Below are 20,248 nucleotides of genomic sequence, written 5' to 3' on the forward strand. Positions count from 1 at the left end.
AATAAAAACAGAAAGGCAATATTATCTGGCACATCAGTGTACAGACAGTACTAGAACCCCAAATTTCCATTTCTACTTTGTTGGCTGAAAGCTATTTTTTAAAAAAAATGACGCATGGTATCTGGATGTTCACTCTCAACCTATCATTCAAAGAATATTCAAATAAACAATACGGTATCGAAATGGTAATTCTGCTTCTCAAATGCATAATGAAAAGAACACCATGTTCAACTTTAGCCTCCTCACCTACCCTCTTATCTTCTATCATAAGACTCTTCACAATCATATACTTGAACTTCAGGGCACAATTACTTGAGACAAGTATCCCTGCAGAATATGAAAGTACCTCAGCCGGTTTCCCTGCCTATAAAGTCTGGGACCTCTCAAACTACCCCTACAGCTTTCATCACCTTAAATAAAAAATCAAACAATACTGAAAAATAATCAACATAAAAATGCAAGTTCTCATTAGGCAAGTTTCTTGCTTTCACTCCAGCATTAGTAAAACCATAGCTGAACTGGAACAGTTTTTATCAGCACTCTTCAGAACTTAGGAGCCTCTTTTTTAAAAGGAAAGTCAAAATGAGCTACTCAGGACAAAATCACAGAGTCAAATAACGAGTCCATTAACACTCTAAGTATGCAACAGCACAGTGTGCCAGCTACTGCTCTGAACCAGCATAAGCTACAAGCCTAGCTGTGCAAGCCAAGATTTCTAGTTTCTTATCACATCCTACTAGCAGCAGCCTTGATGATACGTGGTGACAATTGATTTCATTTCTAAACACAAGGCACAAAACCATATTACGTACTATGGTAACTCTTGGCATCGATAATAATTCCTAACATTTATAAGCACTCCATTAACATATATTTCTGTCCAAGTTCATAGTTTAGTTGCCGATTTCCTAATAAATCCTCACATTTCTTGGTGACAGTTCAGTTTAAATCTTGTAAACTGAGAACAGGAGGACACCAGAGGTTTCAATGATCGTTATACACATACGTCTGACCATCCAACAGGGACACAAATGTGATAAGCGGCAAACAGATCTACCTTTTCCCATAGAACCAGACATATATGATGATTTTTATTCCCCACTGTGTGTTCTGGGTATGAAAAGTTTATTCACATCTTTCCTACAAAAGCCAGGCCTCTTAAATGTGAATACTAATAGGATAGTTGAGAACATTAGGGAACTGATGTTAATTTACTTAGGTGTGATAATGGTACCACTATAGAGTTTCTGGTGGGGTTTTGGTTTTCTGGGTTGTTTGTTGTTTTGTTGTTGTTGTTGTTGTTGTTTTGAGTCATTACTATTACATACATATAGGAATATTTACCTATTTTTCATATCCCATCTGGGAAGGGGGTGTAGATGGGATACAGATGAAATCAGATGAGACATGAGTTGGTAGTTAGTGAACCTGGGCACTGGGTATATTGGAGTTTATTATACATACTACTGTCTCTACTACTGTGTGTGTTGAAATCTTTGTGGAAAGTTTTAAAGAAGCTTTTTAAAAAGTTAGGCCTTTTAGATCTACCTACAGATATGTAAATGATATTTAGATATGACGGCAGCACAGCATTCAGCTAACCAAAGTAACCTGGGTTTTGATCTAGAAAAGTAGCAGAAAAAACAATCACGGTAAGGAAAGGAATGGTATTGATGCTACACTTTGAACTCGACCTTTCCTAAAACTTAAGTTTTTTAAACCCAAAAGAAACTAGAATTGGGTACATCTTCTCTCAAAAGCCAAATGACTAAATTTTGCAAGCCCAATCAAATATCTACTTATTAAAATTAAAAACTACTGCATAAGTTATACCTCCCTCTACTCGGCCTTCAAAAATGTTCATGGGAAAATGCAGGCCCCTCTTGCTTCCTTACTGTAAGGGGCCACACAGCAACCCAGGAGGACCACGCAGAAAGCAGAACCACTTGTAACCAGCTCTTTCAAATAATGTCCTAACCCAATCACAGAAAGCAATGGTGAACCAAATTCTAGGCAGCATTTTCTATCAGGATACATGCTGCCATTTCAATATCAATTTCAAAGCACAAGAGAAAGACAGAAAGAGAGAAAGAAGTCACGCTGTACAGTACCCTCCCACCTTGGCAAAGTTAAAGCCACAGTTAGAATTATCCTAATAAGTGGTGAGCCTCAACACTCAAAATAATCGTGTAAGATCCATTTTAGCCAATAAATCAGCAGTTCTAGAACCAAAGGGTAACTGATTCAATCACTAACATCAAAATCTACGGCCACCAATACCATCACCACCAATCTCCCTTCCTCCCCAACCACTGGCCCCCATCCACCACCATCACCACCAGCGGCCCAACCAAAAAGCAGTTCAAACAGAAAAGAACAACCCTGACAGGAAAGCTTCCTTTTTAAAAATATTTAAACCTGACACCCAAGCACACACGCAGAACCAGCAATCTAAACCTGTACGGTTACTGCATGTGAGATTTAAGCTGTCATTAACAAAGCTTACACCCGATCATCTCAAACAATACCATAATAACAGCGAAAAAACCAGAAGGAAAGGGAAAAGTTTCCTTCAGGAACGTCAAACCATCACACCAGGTGCATGAAATACTAGAAACCAACTCCTATCTGGGTTTTGTGCTTAAGAAAGCAGGACCAACTCTGCAGAATCTCAAAGCCTTGTGTGTGTGTGGTGTGTTGGGGGTGGGGACAGGGAGGCTGGGGGGAGGAAAGGGGGGTTACATCTGTGGAGGCCAATGACTGATGCTAGCACCAAATATGATCTCTGCAGGTAAAGATAGTTTCCCCCAGGCCCCTGGACAGTCTCCCTCTACCCACCTCCTCCCACCCCCAGGAGCCAGTAGCTGGCAGGAAAATGTGCATTTGGAAATCAACACTGCAGGTGCCCAAGGAATAAAGAAAGACATACATACACATACACACAAAGCCAATCAGGAAGAAAAAGAGAACACACACACACACACACACACACACACCAAAAAAAAAAAAAAAAAAAAAAAGGAAAGGAAAGGGAGAGGGACAATTGGGTGACAAGCCCTTCAGATAGATACCAGCTAGGATTTTATTCTTTCCTCCCACCAGTCCTCCCTGGTGTACCTTTTTATGTCCTTTAACCAAACTGCTCATGTACACACAAACACACACACACACACACACACGTGTGTATATGTATGTGTATAGATGATATTATATATATATAATTAACCCTTTCTACAATACAGCCCCACACAGAATACACAGAGATAGAGATATTCCATCCTTTCCTCTCTTCTCTCCCCTCCTCCCTCCTTTTCTCCCAACCAAGAGAAAACGCCCCCTTCCCCAGCTTCACCAAAAAAAAAAAAAAAAAAAAAAAAAAAAAGGCAGGGGAGGGGGGCAAAGAAACCACAAAACCCCATCAGTCTCCAGTCCCGAGGACACCCAGGACCAGGAAAGGTATATACTATACAGACACACACACACACACACACACACACACACACACACACACACGGACATATGGTTCTGTAGAAAGCACACAGAGAAGCGTCTACAGGCGCCCCAAACCCAGCAAAGAGACTTCCACCAGCCAAGAAGCCATGATTGGGGAGGGAGAGGAGGAAGGAGTAGGGGCAGAGCTATCCGTGGAGGGGGGCGCATTGTTGTGATGCCTGAACCCCTTTCTCCCTGCCCATCTGCTGAGGAGGGGGTGCAGGGAGGGGGCGCAGGGAAAAGGCGAGCGAGAACGAGAAAACGAGGAGACCAGGCACGGCTCTGCGATTCCCTCCCGCTGCCTGTCTGCCCGCGCCCCCCAGCTCCCCCCCAACAATAAGACCTCAGCCTAGACAGACAGACAGCCAGACAGACCGGAGCGCGGCGGGGGAGGCAGCGGAGCAGGGCGCAGCCGAGTGGGGTCGTGCATAAAGGGAAACCGGGGGGGAGGGGGGTCCCCCTTACCTCCAGCGCTTCAAAAGTGACAAAGCTGGTCATGGCAAATCCATCAATGATGTCCTCTTCGGCCGAGGTGGACTCTCTCCGCTTCCTCCGCGGGGGTCTGGGCCGGGACGGGGCGGAGGACGGGGGCTTCCCATTGTCTTCCTTGTCGGAGCCCGACGACGAGGCGAGCGAGGGCGCCCGGGTCCGGCCGGCCCCGCCGCCGCCGGCCGCGCCGGCCCCCAGCCCGCCCCGGGAGCGCCTCTCCCGGTCTCGCTGCGACCGCGACCGCCGCTTTTTGCGGAGTCCATGGCCCCGCGTCGGGCCATCCATGGCTCTGCCGCGCCGGGGTCTCCCCGCTCGCCGCCCGCCCGCCACAGGCTCCGGCCGCGGCCACACAAAAAAATTGACACCAACCCCTCCCTCCCCCTCCTCGGCTTCCCTCCGCCCCGAGGAGGGCGCGGGGGAGACGGCGGCCGAAAGAAGGGAGAGAGGGGAAGAAAGAGAGGAGAAAGAGAAGGGGGAAGGGGCGGAGAGAGGGAGGAGGGACGGGAGCGAGGGCGAGAGGCGAGGAGCCCAAGTGCGGGGCTCCCCACAGCACCGCGGGTCGGAGATTCCTGTGAGCAGCGCCGAGCAAAGTAATGGCTGAACACACAGGTCTCCTTTAGAGGCAAAAAAAAAAAAAAAAAAAAAAAAAAATAACTCACCAAGCAGGCAATAAATCAGAATAGCGGAATGCTTTGATCAAGAGACTGGGAGGCTCCGGGGAGCCCTCCCCGCGGCCATTCTCCGCCGCGCGCCCAGCCCCCCGAAAACGCCGGCCCCCCGATTCGAAACCGGGTCCGAAAAGGTCGCGGGAAAGTGGGGGCAATGAACTTCACCCGCCCCTCGCGCAGGAAAACACCCCCGCCGCCTCTCACACACGCCTCAGAGAAAACTCACTCCCAGGCTCCAAAATTTTTAAGATATGCTTCCAAGGGAGGCCACGGCTTCCGAGCGACCTGAGAGGCACGAGACCCCCCAGAGAGGGAAGCATAATAATGAAATAATTGGGAGGGGAGAGGGCGAAACTGGAAGAGGTGGAAGGAGAGGGAGGTGGAGGAAGGGAAGGAGGATGCTGGAGCAGTTGTGGGGCTCGCTTTTCGGTCCTGGAGGGGGGAGGAGAGGAGATCAAAGAAGAGAAGAAGCAGACCCTGACGCTGCCACCCACCCCCCCACACACACTCCCCTCAAAAAAGAATTTTTTCCAGTCCCAGAGAAGAGGTCACCCTTCCTCAAAAAAGGGAGGGGGGTGAGTCAGTCGACGAGGAAAGCAGAAAGAAATCTCCAGCGGGAGAGACACCGATGTGCCGCCGCTGCCGCCGCCTCCTGCCGCCGCCGCTGCCTCTTCGCTTCGCCCAGCCCGAGGGAGAAGCGCGGCCAGGAAGCGCCGGGAACGCCGCTCTCGCCGCCGCCGCTAACGCTGCCGCCGCCGCCGCCGCGAGAGCCCCGAGCCGGAGGGTGCACGGCGTGTCCCCGGGCGGCTGCAGCGGGAGCCCGGGCACGGCCCCATCCTCCGCCCGCCCGCCTAGCTCAGCTCCCGCTCCTCCCCCTCCGCGGCCGGCCCACCGTCGCCGCCGCCGCCCGCCTCAGCCCAGCCCCGCGCCCGCCCGCACGCGCGCGCGCGCGCGCACGCGCCCCCGCCCTCCCCGCGCCCCGCTCGGCGCGCGCTCCCGCCCCCGCGGCCCCGGCCGGCTGGATCACGTGGCCCGCTGGGCTCCCTCCGCCCCCGCCCCCTCCCCAGTTGTAGAGTGTGTAGAAAGCTAAAGGCTGGGGGCTGGCCGCGCTCGCGAGCCCAGGGCATGCGCGCTGGGGCGGCCGGGCCTGCGCACTGGGGGCGGAGGGGAGCCGGGAGTGGGGAGCGGGGCGGGGGCGTGGAGGGGGCCGCCCGCGTGGGGTCGGCTGCGGCCCGGCAGAGTTGGCGCGCGAGGGTGTGGAAGCCGAGAGGTGATCCTGCCGACCGCACCGCGGACGCGTGCGGGACGCTGTCCCCTGTCTACTCCGCGCTCCCAGGTCCGCGCGCCCCGCAGCCTCTTCGGGACACTTGTCCCTCGACCCCCTACCCCAGGCCCCGGCGGAGGCTCCCGGGCAGCCTACTTGGGAGGCTCCCAGAGTATTTTTCTGGGCGACCTGCGCAGCGAGGGAAGGAGGAATTTTTGAAAAGGGACACAAGGTGGAGTGAGGGGGGGGGGGCTTCCCCGGGAGGGGGGCACGACTGAAGGCGACAGAAAAGGGAGCGGGTGCCAAAGGGCGGGCCTCCGCTCCGCTGGGAGACCCCGAGAGGCCCTACGGCCGGAGTTGGAAACTTTTCTCCCACGTGGTAACACAACGCGTGACCGAGTGACCCCGCGCCCGTGTGACCTTTGGGCCCTCCTCGCTTTCGTGCGGGCGCTCTTGGGACGCGCGGGCGGCTGCGGAGCGGGAAGCGCAAGGCGGTGCGCCCGGGGCCGAACTTGAACCTCGGCAGCCGCCGCGGGCGAGGGGGCGGGGTTGGAAGGGACCGGGCTGCCCCAGCCCGAGGACCCGTTGGACGTGCAAAATGCAGTCCCTACCAAGGTCGGCTTCCTTTAGTGGGGGGCGGAGGGGGGTTCTCTTTTTCCTATCACTGCCCCTCCTTTCGCAGAAATGTAGCTGATGCTTATAAAAAGTTGTATTAAAGAGTTGACTGCAGCCCAGAATCGATCAACAAAAGAGACCAGCCTCTCTAGGTAAAATAGCTGTGCGTTTTTCGGGGCACTGGCATTGATCTGTACGGATCAGAAAGACGCCGACAGCTCTTTCTCACCAACGTGTTAGCTACCCACGTCACTTTGTGTCTGGCACATAAGTAATGTGGCACATCACCCCTTAGCCTCCAGTATCTTATTACACTTGGGGAGGAAGAAAAGGAAATAAGCTTACATTGTTAAATTGCTCACAATGGGTCGGGCTTGGTACTAGACGCTTTGCACATCTTTTCTGTTCTTTACTAAATTTTTCCAGTAGTTTTATTAGTACTACTGGAAAGAGGTGGTAAAGAAAATCACATGACAACCTGATGCACCCAAGATTGGTTGATTCATTCATTCATTTCTTCGTTTAACAATCATCGGGGCCTGCTGTGTACCAGGCACAGTTTTACATGCTGGGAACCCAAAACATAGAAGGTCCTCCTTGGACCTTACTTTCTGGCAGGCAAGCCTCACTCATCTTGCAGCCTCACTCATCATGACAATTTAATGGTCATTCCCATAAGTCACACCCCTTCGGCATCCCCTTTTCTGTGTCTTTATGAAATGGAGGTGGGGGGCAGGACTGGAAGATGGTGGGAAACAAGTTGCAAGAATAGAGAGGAGCAACCAATGAACTGTGGATAAGACTTGAGCTTTCTGCCTGCCCAGGGAACAGAGCATTTGACCTTAGGCAAGACTCTTAAATGACTATTTTTCTCATCTGTAAATCAAAGAGTTTCAATTAGATGTTCAAAAAGTTCCCTTCACGGTCTAGCTGAAAGGCCTTCTCAAAAAATATCTTTTTCAAGTAAATGGTGTGCTTTAATTTCTGGAGAGAAGTGGCTGATACATATAGGATCTGATTCAATGTAGTAGGAGCATGGTTCCACCTTCCAAAATTTCCTACCTAGCATAACTGAGTTTGCTGCCCTCTGGAGCAATTAACTAAAACAGTGCCTCCGTACAGAGTGTAACTTTTGTGTTAACCTCTAGGATGCTGTCCCAGCAACTACTGAAATCCACGCTGAGTTTATCAAGTTGGCTCCTACAAAAAACGGGCAGGTTCTTAGTCATTAAAGGAAGGATCTGGGTTCATTTTTAGGGTTTTTAGGAATATGGAAGATGTTTTAGATACTGATAATTTTCATTGAAAACTAAGAACTTGCAATTACAGTCACTTTTCACGACTTTGGGGGTTGAGTTGAGGAAGGTGTGAAATTGCCAAATATAATAAAAAGTATAATATTAGTGACTTTCCAGAGTAGCCCTTGGCAGTCCTGTCTTTAAAGAGTAATGTCTGGTAGGGAAAAAAAAAATGGATGGTAATGCACTGCATCCAAGAACCTTGCCTCTGGCAAGAGTAATTTGCAAATGCATTTTGGGATAATGTTTAAATGATTTTTTTTCAGGGTCCAAGTGCAATGCTCACTGGAATTGGTAATGCCTTTTGGGTCAGAGTTTCAATTTTCTTCCATCAGAGAATTAAAATTGTTTGTGGATTATGTTGCTCATATCTGTTTCTAATTCTCCATATCATCTATGTTGTAAGAGCAACATGATTAATGTTGTAATGATTAATAACCATCATATAATAAGCTAAGTGCTTACTGTGTGCCAGGCACTGTTCTAAGTTATAATATCTCATTTAATTCTCACGAATTTTGAGAAAGGTTTTGTTATACCTATTTTACAGTTGAGTACATTGAGGCTTAAGAAGGTAAGCCTAGGTAGCAGAGCTTTTTCATGGTAAGCTGAATCTGGTGTGGGTGACTCCATAACCTGTTCTCTAAATGGTTATGCTGAAATGCCTTCCTCAGAATGATTCCTCAAGAAATCAAATGCTATGTATATAGTTCTTTGGAAAACTGGCAATATCTACTCAAGTTGAGCATATGAACACTGTATGGCCCACTAATTCCTTTCCTTGGAATATACCCATGTCAAATGTATATATCAAAACATATCTATTCAACAGCTCAGAGCGTTATAGTAACCCCCAAACTGGAAACGACCGAAATGTTCACTGGCAGTAAAATAGGTAAATAATTGGTGATGTATTGACATAATAGAATACCGTACATCACTGAGAATGAACAATTTACTTCCAAATGCAGGAACATACATGCAGCTCATAAATATAATGCTAAGTGAAAGAACAAGACACACCAGAGTATGTGTTGTGCAACAACAGGCAGAACTCATTTATGCTATAAAAGTTAGGACAGTGGTTACCTTTGAAGGGGGGCTAATGACTGGGACGGGGCATATATAGGGCTTCTGAGGAGTTGATCATGTTCTGTTTCTTGGGCTTGGTGCTGGTTGCACATGTGTTCGGTCTGTAAAAAATCCATCAAGCTGTACTATGATATATGCACTTCTCTGTACATATACTATACTTCAAAAAATATAAAATGCTATGGGTAAGTGTAGAGGGTATTGCTTGTATACATAGAAGTATCTAGAGAATATTTTTTCGTGCATTAATGACACTATCCAAATGCTCATCAACAGTAAAATGGATAAACAAGCGATGGTTTATTCACACAATACTACACAGTGTGAACACACAATGGAACACTGTATAGTAAATGAAAATAAACCATAATGTATCATCAGATTTCTTACTGGGCAGAATGAAAGATAAAGCTTTAAACTTGTAATGGGCAGTTTGAATGAGCTCATGATTCATATCAGCAAAAGCTTAGGTGAATTCTCTGCCAAAAGATTGTAGTTGATAAAGAGGAAAGCTAAAGAAATAATTCCATAAGAGGTTGCTTGTTTAGTAGGGAAGACACTCAAGTGGTTCTGGAAAACACAAAGGGAAAAACTTACATGTGTGTTCCGGAATAAAATACTTAACGCACGAGAGCCTCTCCAGTTGTGCAATCTTTTATTTGAAACAATGATTAATACTCAAACTATATCTTGAACATTCAACCTTGACTAGTCAGAGAATACTATTCTAGCTTGATGACTGAACTAAACTCTGAGCATTCCATGCAGCGAGAGATATTTTTGGTACCGGATTTTCTAAATTACTAAATTTTTATATCCCTCTGATGTCTTGCACTTTGCACTCTGCCAACACGGCAATTATGAATACATCCTTCTTGATATTACATACTAGTATATAATATTTGAATTTAATTTATTAGGAAGATTGATTTTTAACTCAAGGCAGCTTAAGGTTTATGTTTTGGTCGTTTATAACTTTCAGCTTTTTTGCATGTGAATCTGCCCTGAGACAAGGTACAGAGCTGGTTAATGGATCTATCTTTATGCCATTTCCAAATGAGCAAACAAGGAGAATAACACAGTTACTATCCCTTCTTTAACCCTCATAAGTTGTTTTTAGTAATAAGTATTCCTGGGGAGAAGTGATAGCTTGCATTAACTGACAGCCCATCAGCGAGAACATTGTTGTAAGTTTGCCCTAATTATCACCTGCTGTTTTAATTTTTTTTCTGCATTGGAAGTTGTTTTTCAAACTGCAGTTTTAATGTTCAAAAACAGTGAGGGGATGAAATGTGTGGTTCAACTTGCTGAATGTTGTGCTGCTTTCCATAATATTGTACAGTAAACATTGGTCCTCTCTACAGGTGCCCGTGATGAATGACACATCAATCAACCCATAGTCTTCAGACATTGCCGTGTGAAGCCAATGAAAGATATCTGCTGGTAACCAAATGATGATCTTATGAAAAGGTAGTTCTGACAACTTTTTTTAACATTTATTTATTTTGGGGAGAGCTCAAGAGGGGGAGTGGCAGAGAGAGAGACAGAGCATCCAAAGCAGGCTCTGCACTGACAGGCTGACAGCAGCGAGCCCAATGTGGGGCTTGAACTCACAAACCATGAGATCATGACCTCAGCCAAAGTCAGACCCTCAACCGACTAAGCCACCCAGGTGCCCTAGTTCTGACAAATTTTAATGAACGTTAGATTTTCACAAAATTAACCAGTCTTCCTGTCCCTTTTCAGGGCAATGGCTCTACTTGACGTGGTCAGATGGGGAAATTGATGGATAATCACAAGAAAAAACTTTAAATGAATGTAAAAAATTTTTTCAATGTTTACTTATTTATTTTGAGAGAGAGAGAGAGTGCATAAGCAGGGGAGGGGCAGAGAGAGAAACAGAGAGAGAGAGAATCCCAAGCAGGCTCTGCACAGTCAGCCCCAAGCCTGACATGAGGCTCGAACTCACAAACCATAGGATCATGACCTGAGCCAAAATCAAGAGTCAGACGCTTAACCAACTGAGCCACCAAGGCGCCCCTAAATGACTTTTTAAAGGTACTAATGGAAGATGTCTGTATTTATTACAAATCATAACCCTGAGGAACAATTTCTATATTGGATTTGGTAGATGACTTGTGATGAATTGTGATTTTTTTGTTTTCATTTTTTTTAAGTTTACTTATTTATTTTGAGAGAGAAAAAGAGAGGGCACGAGCAAGTGAGGGGCAGAGAGAAGGAGAGACAGAATCCCAAGCAGTCTCGTGCCATCAGAGCAGAGCCCAATGCAGGACTTGAACTCATGAACTGTGAGATCATGACCTGAGCTTACCCAACTGAGCCACCCAGGCACCCCGTGTTTTCCTTTTTTTAAGTAGGCTCCACACCCAAGTCATGGGGCTTGAACTCACGACCCTGAGATCAAGAGTCAGATGCTCTAACGACTGACCCACCTAGGCACCCTGTTTTCATTTTTATTTGAAGAACAATGAAGATCTAAAATGACCAGATTCAGAATAGAGAACATCCTGGTTGAAAAATTATCAATCCTTTGGAATTGCATGAAGAATATAATAAATTATAGCCCAGACCTAATTGCAACCTTCTATTTATAAAACATAATAATTATCGGGGTGTCTGGCTGGCTCAGTCAGATGAGTGTGTAACTCTTCATCTCAGGGTCATGAGTTCGAGCCCTGTGGGTGTAGAGATCACTTAAATAAAACTTTAAAAAAAATACAAGTAATAAAATAGAACATAACAGTTATTTTACATTTCTGTGTTCAAGGCCTTTTGTGGTCTGGCCCCAGTTATGTCATCAACCTCCTTTCCTACAGCATATTTCTACGTATCCTAAGCTAAGCTCTTGCCTAGAAGACTTGCATGCCATTGCCCATGCTAGTGCATCAGCCCAGAATCTCTTTCCTGCCATCCGAACTGACTGAATATCTTCTTACCCATCAAGAGCGATTTATCCATCAAAACCAACTCATCCAAAGAACTTACTCCAATCACTACTTCCATTCAGAATTAACAGTCTCTTCTCTACTTACATGGTATTTTAATTTCTGTATATTTTAAATATTATTATAGATTTCAGATTAATATACTGAACAATCATGCACTCTCTCAGTAGCTTAAGAAATAGAACATTTCCAGGGTGCCTGGGTGGCTCAGTCGGCTAAGCATCTGACTTCAGCTCAGGTTATGATCTCATAGTTCCTGACTTTGAGCCCCACATCAGGCTCTGCGCTGACAGCTCAGAGCTTAGAGCCTGCTTTTGATTCTGTGTGTGTATGTCTATCTCTGCCTTTTCCCTACTTGTGTTCTCTCTGTCTCTCTGTCTGTCTGTCTGTCTGTCTCTCTCTCTCACAAAAATAAATAAACAACAAAAAAAAAGAGGGGCGCCTGGGTTGGCTCAGTTGTTTAAGTGTCTGACTTTGACTCAGGTCATTATCTCATGGTTCCTGGGCCTGAGCCCCATGTCAGGCTCTGTGCTGACAGCTCAGAGCCTAGAGCCTGCTTTGGATTCTGTGTCTCCCTCTCTCTCTGCCCCTCCCCCCGCTCATACTCTGTCTCTTTCTCTCTCTCTAAAAAATAAAATAAAATATTTAACAGTCTGTTTTCTGTTTTGTCTCTTTTTTTCTCCTTTGGTTGTTTTGTTTCTTAAATTCCACATATGAGGAAATCATATGATATTTGTCTTTTTCTCTGACTGACTTATTTCACTTAGAGTTATATACTGTAGATCCATCCAGGTCACTAAAAATGGCAAGATTTCATTCTTTTTAATGGCTGACTAATATTCCACATCTTCTTTTTCCATTCCTCTATCAGTGGACACCTGGGCTGCTCCCCTAAGTTGGCTCTTGTAAATAATGCTGCAGTAAACATAGGGGTGCTTATATCTCTTTGAATTAGTGTTTTTGAATTCTTTGAGTAAATACCCAGTAGTGCAATAACTAGATCATAGGGTAGTTCTGTTTTTAAATTTTTTTTTTTAACGTTTTATTTATTTTTGAGACAGGGAGAGACAGAGCATGAACAGGGGAGAGTCAGAGAGAGAGGGAGACACAGAATCTGAAACATGCTCCAGGCTCTGAGCTGTCAGCACAGAGCCCGACGCGGGGCTCGAACTCACGGACCGCGAGATCGTGACCTGAGCCGAAGTCGGCCGCTTAACCAACTGAGCCACCCAGGCACGCCGGGTAGTTCTGTTTTTAATTTTTTGTCTTCCATTTTGTCTTCCACGGTAGCTGCACCAGTTTTGTTCCCACCAACAGTGCACAAGGGTTCCTTTTTCTCTACTTCCTTGCCAATACCTGTTGTTCCTCGAGCTTTTGATTTTAGCCATTCTGACAGGTATGAGGTAATATCTCATTGTTGTTTTGATTTGCATTTCCCTGATGATGAGTGATGTTGAACATCTTTTCATGTATCTGTGGGCCATCTGGATGTTTTTGAAGAAATGTCTGTTTATATCTTCTGACCATTTTTTAAATTGGATTATTTGTTTTTTGGGTGTTGAGTTGTGGAAGTTCTTTATACATTTTGGATACTAACCCTTTAATCGGATATGTCATTTGCAAATATCTTCTCCCTTCAGGAGGTTGTCTTTTAGTTTTGTTGGTTGTTTTTTTTTTTTTTTTTTTTTTTTTTTTGCTGTGCAGAAGCTTTTAATTTTGATGTGGTCCCAATAGTTTATTTTTGCTTTTGTTTCTCTTGCCTGAGAGACATGTCTAGAATGATGTTACAAGTGGCTTGTAGTTTTTTTGTCATTGTAAATAACACAGGTGCACAAGGAGACAGGACCTCCTTTTCTTACAACACTGTTATAGAACTTATTCTTTTATTATTTTGTTATTATATACACATCCTGTGACTTTTTCTTGTCACTTGGTAAACTCTATAGGATAGGGACTGGGTAGGAAGTAGCAGGTAATCAATAAATTTAAGTGGTTTGATGATTTATCCTTCCCGTATTTGAGTTTAGATTTTGTAGTCTTGGGCTGTTGTGTCTTGCAGTACAGATGAAGACTTGAATTTTTGGATTTTCATGTATCTACTTCAGAAATCCTAAAATTAAGCCTCAAAGGACAGTTGATTTGGCCATACTTAGTATTAAAATGGACTCCTACCAAGCATCTGTGTTTAAAAATGAGTTGGTATCATTTCTGAACTTCTCAGTGCCTCTCTCAATTTTGGAACACAGGAGAGTTTCCTATGAAGTATGATTATCAGTGATCTCATTTTTTTTCAAGTGCCTTTTTCCTTTTGAAAGATCCTAAAAAAAAGGAAAATCTTCGTGTATGATAAAAATTTCTTGATATTTAGAACAAACAAATAAACATACTGTTTCAACTATTCAAATAAAGAATGTCACCCAGTTTCTAGGATGGGCTCATATTACCAGGATTTTTCATGAAACGGTTACTTAAGTAGCAGGGTAATTGATAAGAAACTAATTATTAGAAGAAAATATTGATATTTTAAACTGTTTATATGTTGTCAATATAATTTTACCATAGGTTTTATTTCTTTAATTTAAAAAATGAATATTACATACACAAAGATATTTACAGCATTATCATTTATAATAGGGGAGAAAAAAATAAAAACAACAAATGTCCTGCAATGAAACAAATGAAATGTCCTATATTTAAGTACTTTATAACATGGAATTTTAAGAATTTATTAAAATCCATATTGTAAGGATATCGATTTTATTAACTAATAACAGAATTGCACACACCTTGTGACAACAATTGTTTTTAGAACTGTTATATAGTCTGTATAAAGTTTAGAAGGAACACAACAACATATACTGTTGCTTTATTTTAGTAGTAATATAGATGGAAATTTCTTTTTAAATTGCTTTTCTTTTTTTTTTTTTTTTTTTTTTTTTAATTTTTTTTTTTCAACATTTATTTTATTTTTGGGACAGAGAGAGACAGAGCATGAACGGGGGAGGGACAGAGAGAGAGGGAGACACAGAATCGGAAACAGGCTCCAGGCTCTGAGCCATCAGCCCAGAGCCCGACGCGGGGCTCGAACTCACGGACCGTGAGATCGTGACCTGGCTGAAGTCGGACGCTTAACCGCCTGCGCCACCCAGGTGCCCCTTAAATTGCTTTTCTATATGTTAAATTTTATTATAAATAAAACTTTGTGAGTATCATATCTCTTTTCAAATAAGATGTGGATATGAGGTGACTGACCTGGCTTGCCCAGAATCAACGGGTTTCTCAAGATAGAGGACATTCAGTGCCAAAACTTGGACCATTTTCCATGAACTGGGACAGTTGTTCACCCTACAATGTGTCTTTGATTGGTAGGAGGAGGTGGGAAGAAATCAGAATTTAATTTCAATTGTCAGGATATAAATTGGATATCGTTTTGATCACTAACTAGAAATTATTTATATTTGAGACTCTACTCTTCCCTATCGTGGCACACAAAATCTTAAAGAGACAACCTTCTACTAATTACATATTCACCTGGTATCCATTTCAACAAATGAAATTACTCTCAGCACACATTAATTGGCATAATTACTGAAACACCAAAATCAGATTAGCCACTGTAGCTCAAAGAAAAAAAGAAAGGAAATCACTGCTCCAGCAAATTGCAAAAGTATTTTTTAAAAAGGGCTTGAAAAGGTTCTCCCACTTGTAGGTAGTTTTATACAAAGCCAATAAAATATGACTATTTTAATATTCATTCATGAGATATTTTGGGGTTCTTAACAGTATATTTTAGCTATATTGCAGCTTAAAAGTAAGTCTTTCTAATATCCTGCACTTTGTTGATTGTTCCTATAATCTCTATTGTGCATGTTTTAGTGGCATAGCACTCCTATTCAAAGACAAATTGTATCCACTATTATTATCTATTTTCATAATTAACAATCATACAGTTATTCTAGAAGCCCAACAGCAGCAACAATGACATCTTTGTATTTGCAAAAAGCTTACTTTTCAGATTTCTGGCTCTTTTTCCTAAAACACTGACATCATAGTAAAACATTGTTCTGCCTGCTTTGAGTTCGAATCATCTGATAAATTAGAGAAACACAAAGATAAGAAAGAAGACATATGTTAGTATAATTCTGCAGAGCAAAAAAATCTTTGCTCAGACTTCGTTACGTCTATTGCTTGAATACATGGGATGTATTGTTCCATGGTCTTACTTCTTCATTTCCTACGCCAGACTGGTCTTGCCACTTCAGATGTAATTTCCTGCACAACTCACCTTCCATGCTCTCTGTTCCAGTATTGTACTCTTATTAGAATACCTTGCTTTCCAGGATCTTTTATCAAAGCTCATTAACATTCTTGATCATCATCATGGTTATTGCCATTATTATTTATTTTTGCTCCTCAATGCAGAATGTTTTCTCTTTATTGCAATATTTGTTTTGTTCTCTCTGCTATTAATAACTGGTCTTACACATTAGTATAGAATTCTGCTTTTGTTGAAAATAAGTGCCACGAATCAGAGAAACATGAAGAAAACAAATAGAAACACATTGTGGTACATTTCTTCATGATAAAAACAGAGGCATGCTCAGATTCTTTGTTAGTTTGGTTTGATCACATGGAATCAAGCGCTTCCTGACCTGTGAAATCTATTGCCAACTTTTGCTTCTATGTTATTAATTTCTAATTACATTTTTAAAATTTTGTTAATGTTTATTTTTTTTTTGAGAGAGAGAGAGAGCACGCACAATTGGGAGAGGGACAGAGAGAGAGGAAAACAGAAGATCTCAAGAGGGCTCTGTGCTGAGAGCAGAGAGACGGACACTGGACTTGAACCCACCAACTGTGAGATCATGACCTGAGCTGAAGGCAGACACTTAACTGACTAAGCCACCCAGGTGCCCCTAATTGCATTTCTTATTAATAATAACTTAATCTCACGTAACAGAAATAAGGTGATATTATAACCAAATATATAATAGGACCAAAATAAGGTGGGGAAAAAAAAGAAGGAAGAGGTAACTCACCATAAAAAGTAAGAAGGAGGAGCGCTTGAGTGGCTTAAGTCAGTTAAGCATCCAACTCTTGATTTTGGTTCAGGTCATGATCTCACAGTTTGTGAATTTAAGCCCCACATCAGGCTCTGTGCTGTCTCTCTCAAAATAAATAAACATTTAAAATAAAAGAAAGATTTTATATATTATTTGTATTATATGTGCCATTCTTCTCAAGCTTTAGGTCTTGTCTCATACTATGGAAAAATTGTAAAGACAGAAACAGTAGAGTGTGTTTGTTCCACTCAACACCTGATAAAAGTTTACTTTTCTTGTATTCCCCATGTTAGGGACTCCAACCTTAGTCTTCACTTAATACTGCTTTAAAAAATGTTTATAGGGGCACCTGGATGGCTCAGTTGGTTAAGCATCCGACTTTGGCCTAGGTCATGATCTCATGGTTCTTGTGAGTTCGAGCCCCACATTGGGCTCTGTGCTGACAGCTCAGAGCCTGGAACCTGCTTCGGGTTCTGTGTCTCCCTCTCTCTCTGCCCCTCCTCTGCTTGTGCTCTGTGTGTCTCTCCCTCTCATAAATAAATAAACATTTAAAAAAAATTTTTTTAATTTATAATTTTTTGAAGTGTATTTATTTTGAGAGAAATAGAGAGAACCGCTGAGGGAGGGGCAGAGAGAGATGGGGACAGAGGATCTGAAGCAGGCTCTGCACTGACAGCCCAAAGCCCGATGTGGGGCTGCAATTCACCAACTGCGAGACTGTGACCTGAGCCAAAGTTGGACGCTTAACCAACTGAACCACCCAGGTGCCCCAATAGTGCTTAAAGTTCTAACAGCATGTCAGTTTCTGTACCTCTGCCTTCACTGCACACAAATACAAATACACATGCCAGGATTTATCTGTGGCCAAGTCCACACTGACTAATTCTTTCCTCCATTCTGCCAGAGTTCTGTGAGTTATCCCAATTCACCTTTATAGAGGACTGTCAAAACACAGTCATTTTACAGCCACCATTCATTGGTGATGGGTGCCAAAACCTTTGGGAAACAGGATATTCATAAAGTCTCAGTGTCACTCTCACGAGACTTTATGGGGAAGGGGAATTTTCACACTGCAGACATTTGGTAACTGCTGCCTTAAGCAAATGATCAAACACTGCATCACCAGTTATGACATCACATGCCTCTGATGTGATACACTGAGGATACAACAATATGTATATAATATGCCTTCCGAAAATGTTTAAGCCTGACACAGTGAGACATCTAAAATGAGGGACATTCTGCAAAACAACTGGCCTGAACGCTTCAAAAATGTCAGTATCATGAAACAAACCAAAAAAGGTTGGGAAATTATAGAACAAGGGAGGGTCAAGAGATAGGGTAAGTGAATGCAACAGATAATCATTGATTGGACCCTAGAATTCAAAAATTAAAATTAAACAAAGGAGGCAGAATCAGCCTAGGAGGCAAGCAGGACATTGCTCCAGAGCCTACATTGATTGCTATGTACCCTTGCTTCAGGAGATACGTATATTTACAGACAAACATAGTTCTCCTATTCAATTATACAAAATTATATATATCATACATATATATATTTATATATGATATATTTATATATATCATATATAAATGTGTGATATATATAACATATATATAACATATACACATATATATAACATATATATCACACATTTATATAGTTAGAGATGCTGTAGTCGAAGATACCATTTTACAAATAAATAGAGGTCCAGAGAAGTATGGTGCCTTGCCTAATGTCACACAGCTACACAGTGTTAGAACCCAGGAGTCCGGTGCTTTATTAACTATCTGAGGCTTCCCAGGGCACCTGGCTGGCTCAATCAGTGGAGCATGAAACTCTTGATCTCGGGGTCAGGTGTTTGAGCCCCACATTGGTGATAGAGCTTACTTAACAGCAACAAAAAAATTATTTGAAAACAACAAACTATTTTAAGCTTCCTCATTTTGTTGTTTCAACAAAAACAACAGCAACAACAATAGTCAATTTAGAATTTCCCAAACTATTTCAGATTCATTAAAAGCCTTTATTTTTTTCAGGCTACCCAGTTCATCTCTCTTTTTCTACCAATCTGTGAAAATGAGGCTATAGAACAGAAATTTACATGGCTCCAAAACCTTAAGCATATGAGATTTTTGGAAACTAACTAAAGACAAACCTATAATAGGAAATTATCATAGCCAGAAAGCAAAGTTTGAGGCCATGTGTTTCCTTCTATAAAAGTGACGGGACAGAATACAGATTAAACTACATCCTCTAGAAAGAAGTGATTCTTTGTTTTCAGATTTGAATGAACTTTTTTATGACCGCTTTTGAGGTGTGGCTGACTATTTAATGGAATTTGAAATTAGAAATCTAGTGAAATTCTGGTTTAAAAACCTTCTCCTACCACTCTGTAATCTATGGTGTTTTTATTTCCAGCACCACCAGCTTTCTTGAGATACAAATGTTCTTGAAGTATTTCCACCCGGTTTTTAACTCAAGGAAAAAATCCCCAGGAGTGAAATTCTGTTGTTGTTGCTGTTGGATCCCTCTGGAAAAACCCAAGCCTCACTTCCCACTGACCCCTCTGTTCCATGGATGTCTGTCACGGGCAAGAACATTTAAAACCGCAGGGAAAGAGTGACAGTGGCTTTATGCCCATGAATGAGTGCTGCCCAATGCCCCTCTCTTTTTCTCTCAATCCTCTGTGAAAATAAGACTGCAGAGCAGAAGGACAATAACAACATTATAGTGCAAGTGACCTTAAAAGCAAGTAAACCCTATTATTTGAATGGAGTAATGGGTAGGCCTGAGCATTATCAGTCACTCTGGATGTGACAGAAGTGTACTTCTTGTTAGAGCATCAGAGTAAAAACCTTTTCAGCATTGCATTTGCCTCAAGCAAGCAAAAGGGAGTGGTGCGCAATACTAAGAACGCTGTCTTCTGTATCACTTTTTCCAGAAATCTTTCATCGGGGAGGATGCCATCTGACATAAAATGTATTTGCTTTGTTGAAGTCTCATGCCTCCTGTCCCTTCAGGTGGCTTCTGTTTTGCATTCAGTGTGTGGCAGTGCCACAGAAACCTTTTCTTGCTTTTGGTAATGAAGATCCTTGCTTTCCTCCTTGAGGTATTATGACCGTCTTCTCTGTAAACTGTGGTCGTATTTGATATGTGAACAGTGTGTGTATTTCTTTGTTTCCTTCCTTAACTATTATCCTAGCATAACTTAATTGTTCCTAGCTGAATGATGGAACTTGACATTCCGGCATAAAGAAACATGTGTGAAAATATCTTCCACCTGGTGCCAATCTACAA

The 20,248-nt window shown here is 42.9% G+C and overlaps 1 protein-coding gene and 1 long non-coding RNA gene across 6 annotated transcripts in view; one reads left to right on the top strand and one right to left on the bottom strand.

Moving 5' to 3' along the window:
* The window catches only part of AUTS2 (activator of transcription and developmental regulator AUTS2), a 1,113,825-nt gene extending 1,109,199 nt beyond the window's left edge, over positions 1-4,626 (bottom strand). For 3 of the 5 annotated variants that reach the window (XM_053894094.1, XM_053894096.1, XM_053894093.1), the window contains exon 1: positions 3,958-4,626. In XM_053894094.1, coding sequence (XP_053750069.1) covers positions 3,958-4,266 — 309 coding nt within the window. In that variant the 5' untranslated portion in view covers positions 4,267-4,626. The remainder of the gene's footprint in view (positions 1-3,957) is intronic. The other 2 variants (XM_053894097.1, XM_019421563.2) reach the window with 1 other exon arrangement.
* A 1,210-nt stretch (positions 4,627-5,836) lies between these two features.
* Positions 5,837-20,248, top strand: part of LOC109250638 (uncharacterized) — a 59,354-nt gene continuing 44,942 nt past the window's right edge. The window contains exons 1-2 of the long non-coding RNA XR_002073121.2: positions 5,837-5,985; positions 10,283-10,388. This is a non-coding gene — a long non-coding RNA (uncharacterized LOC109250638). The remainder of the gene's footprint in view (positions 5,986-10,282; positions 10,389-20,248) is intronic.

This window comes from Panthera pardus, unplaced genomic scaffold (genome assembly GCF_024362965.1).
Source record: "Panthera pardus isolate Hobbes unplaced genomic scaffold, ASM2436296v1 HiC_scaffold_4, whole genome shotgun sequence".
Classification (NCBI taxonomy): domain Eukaryota; kingdom Metazoa; phylum Chordata; class Mammalia; order Carnivora; family Felidae; genus Panthera; species Panthera pardus.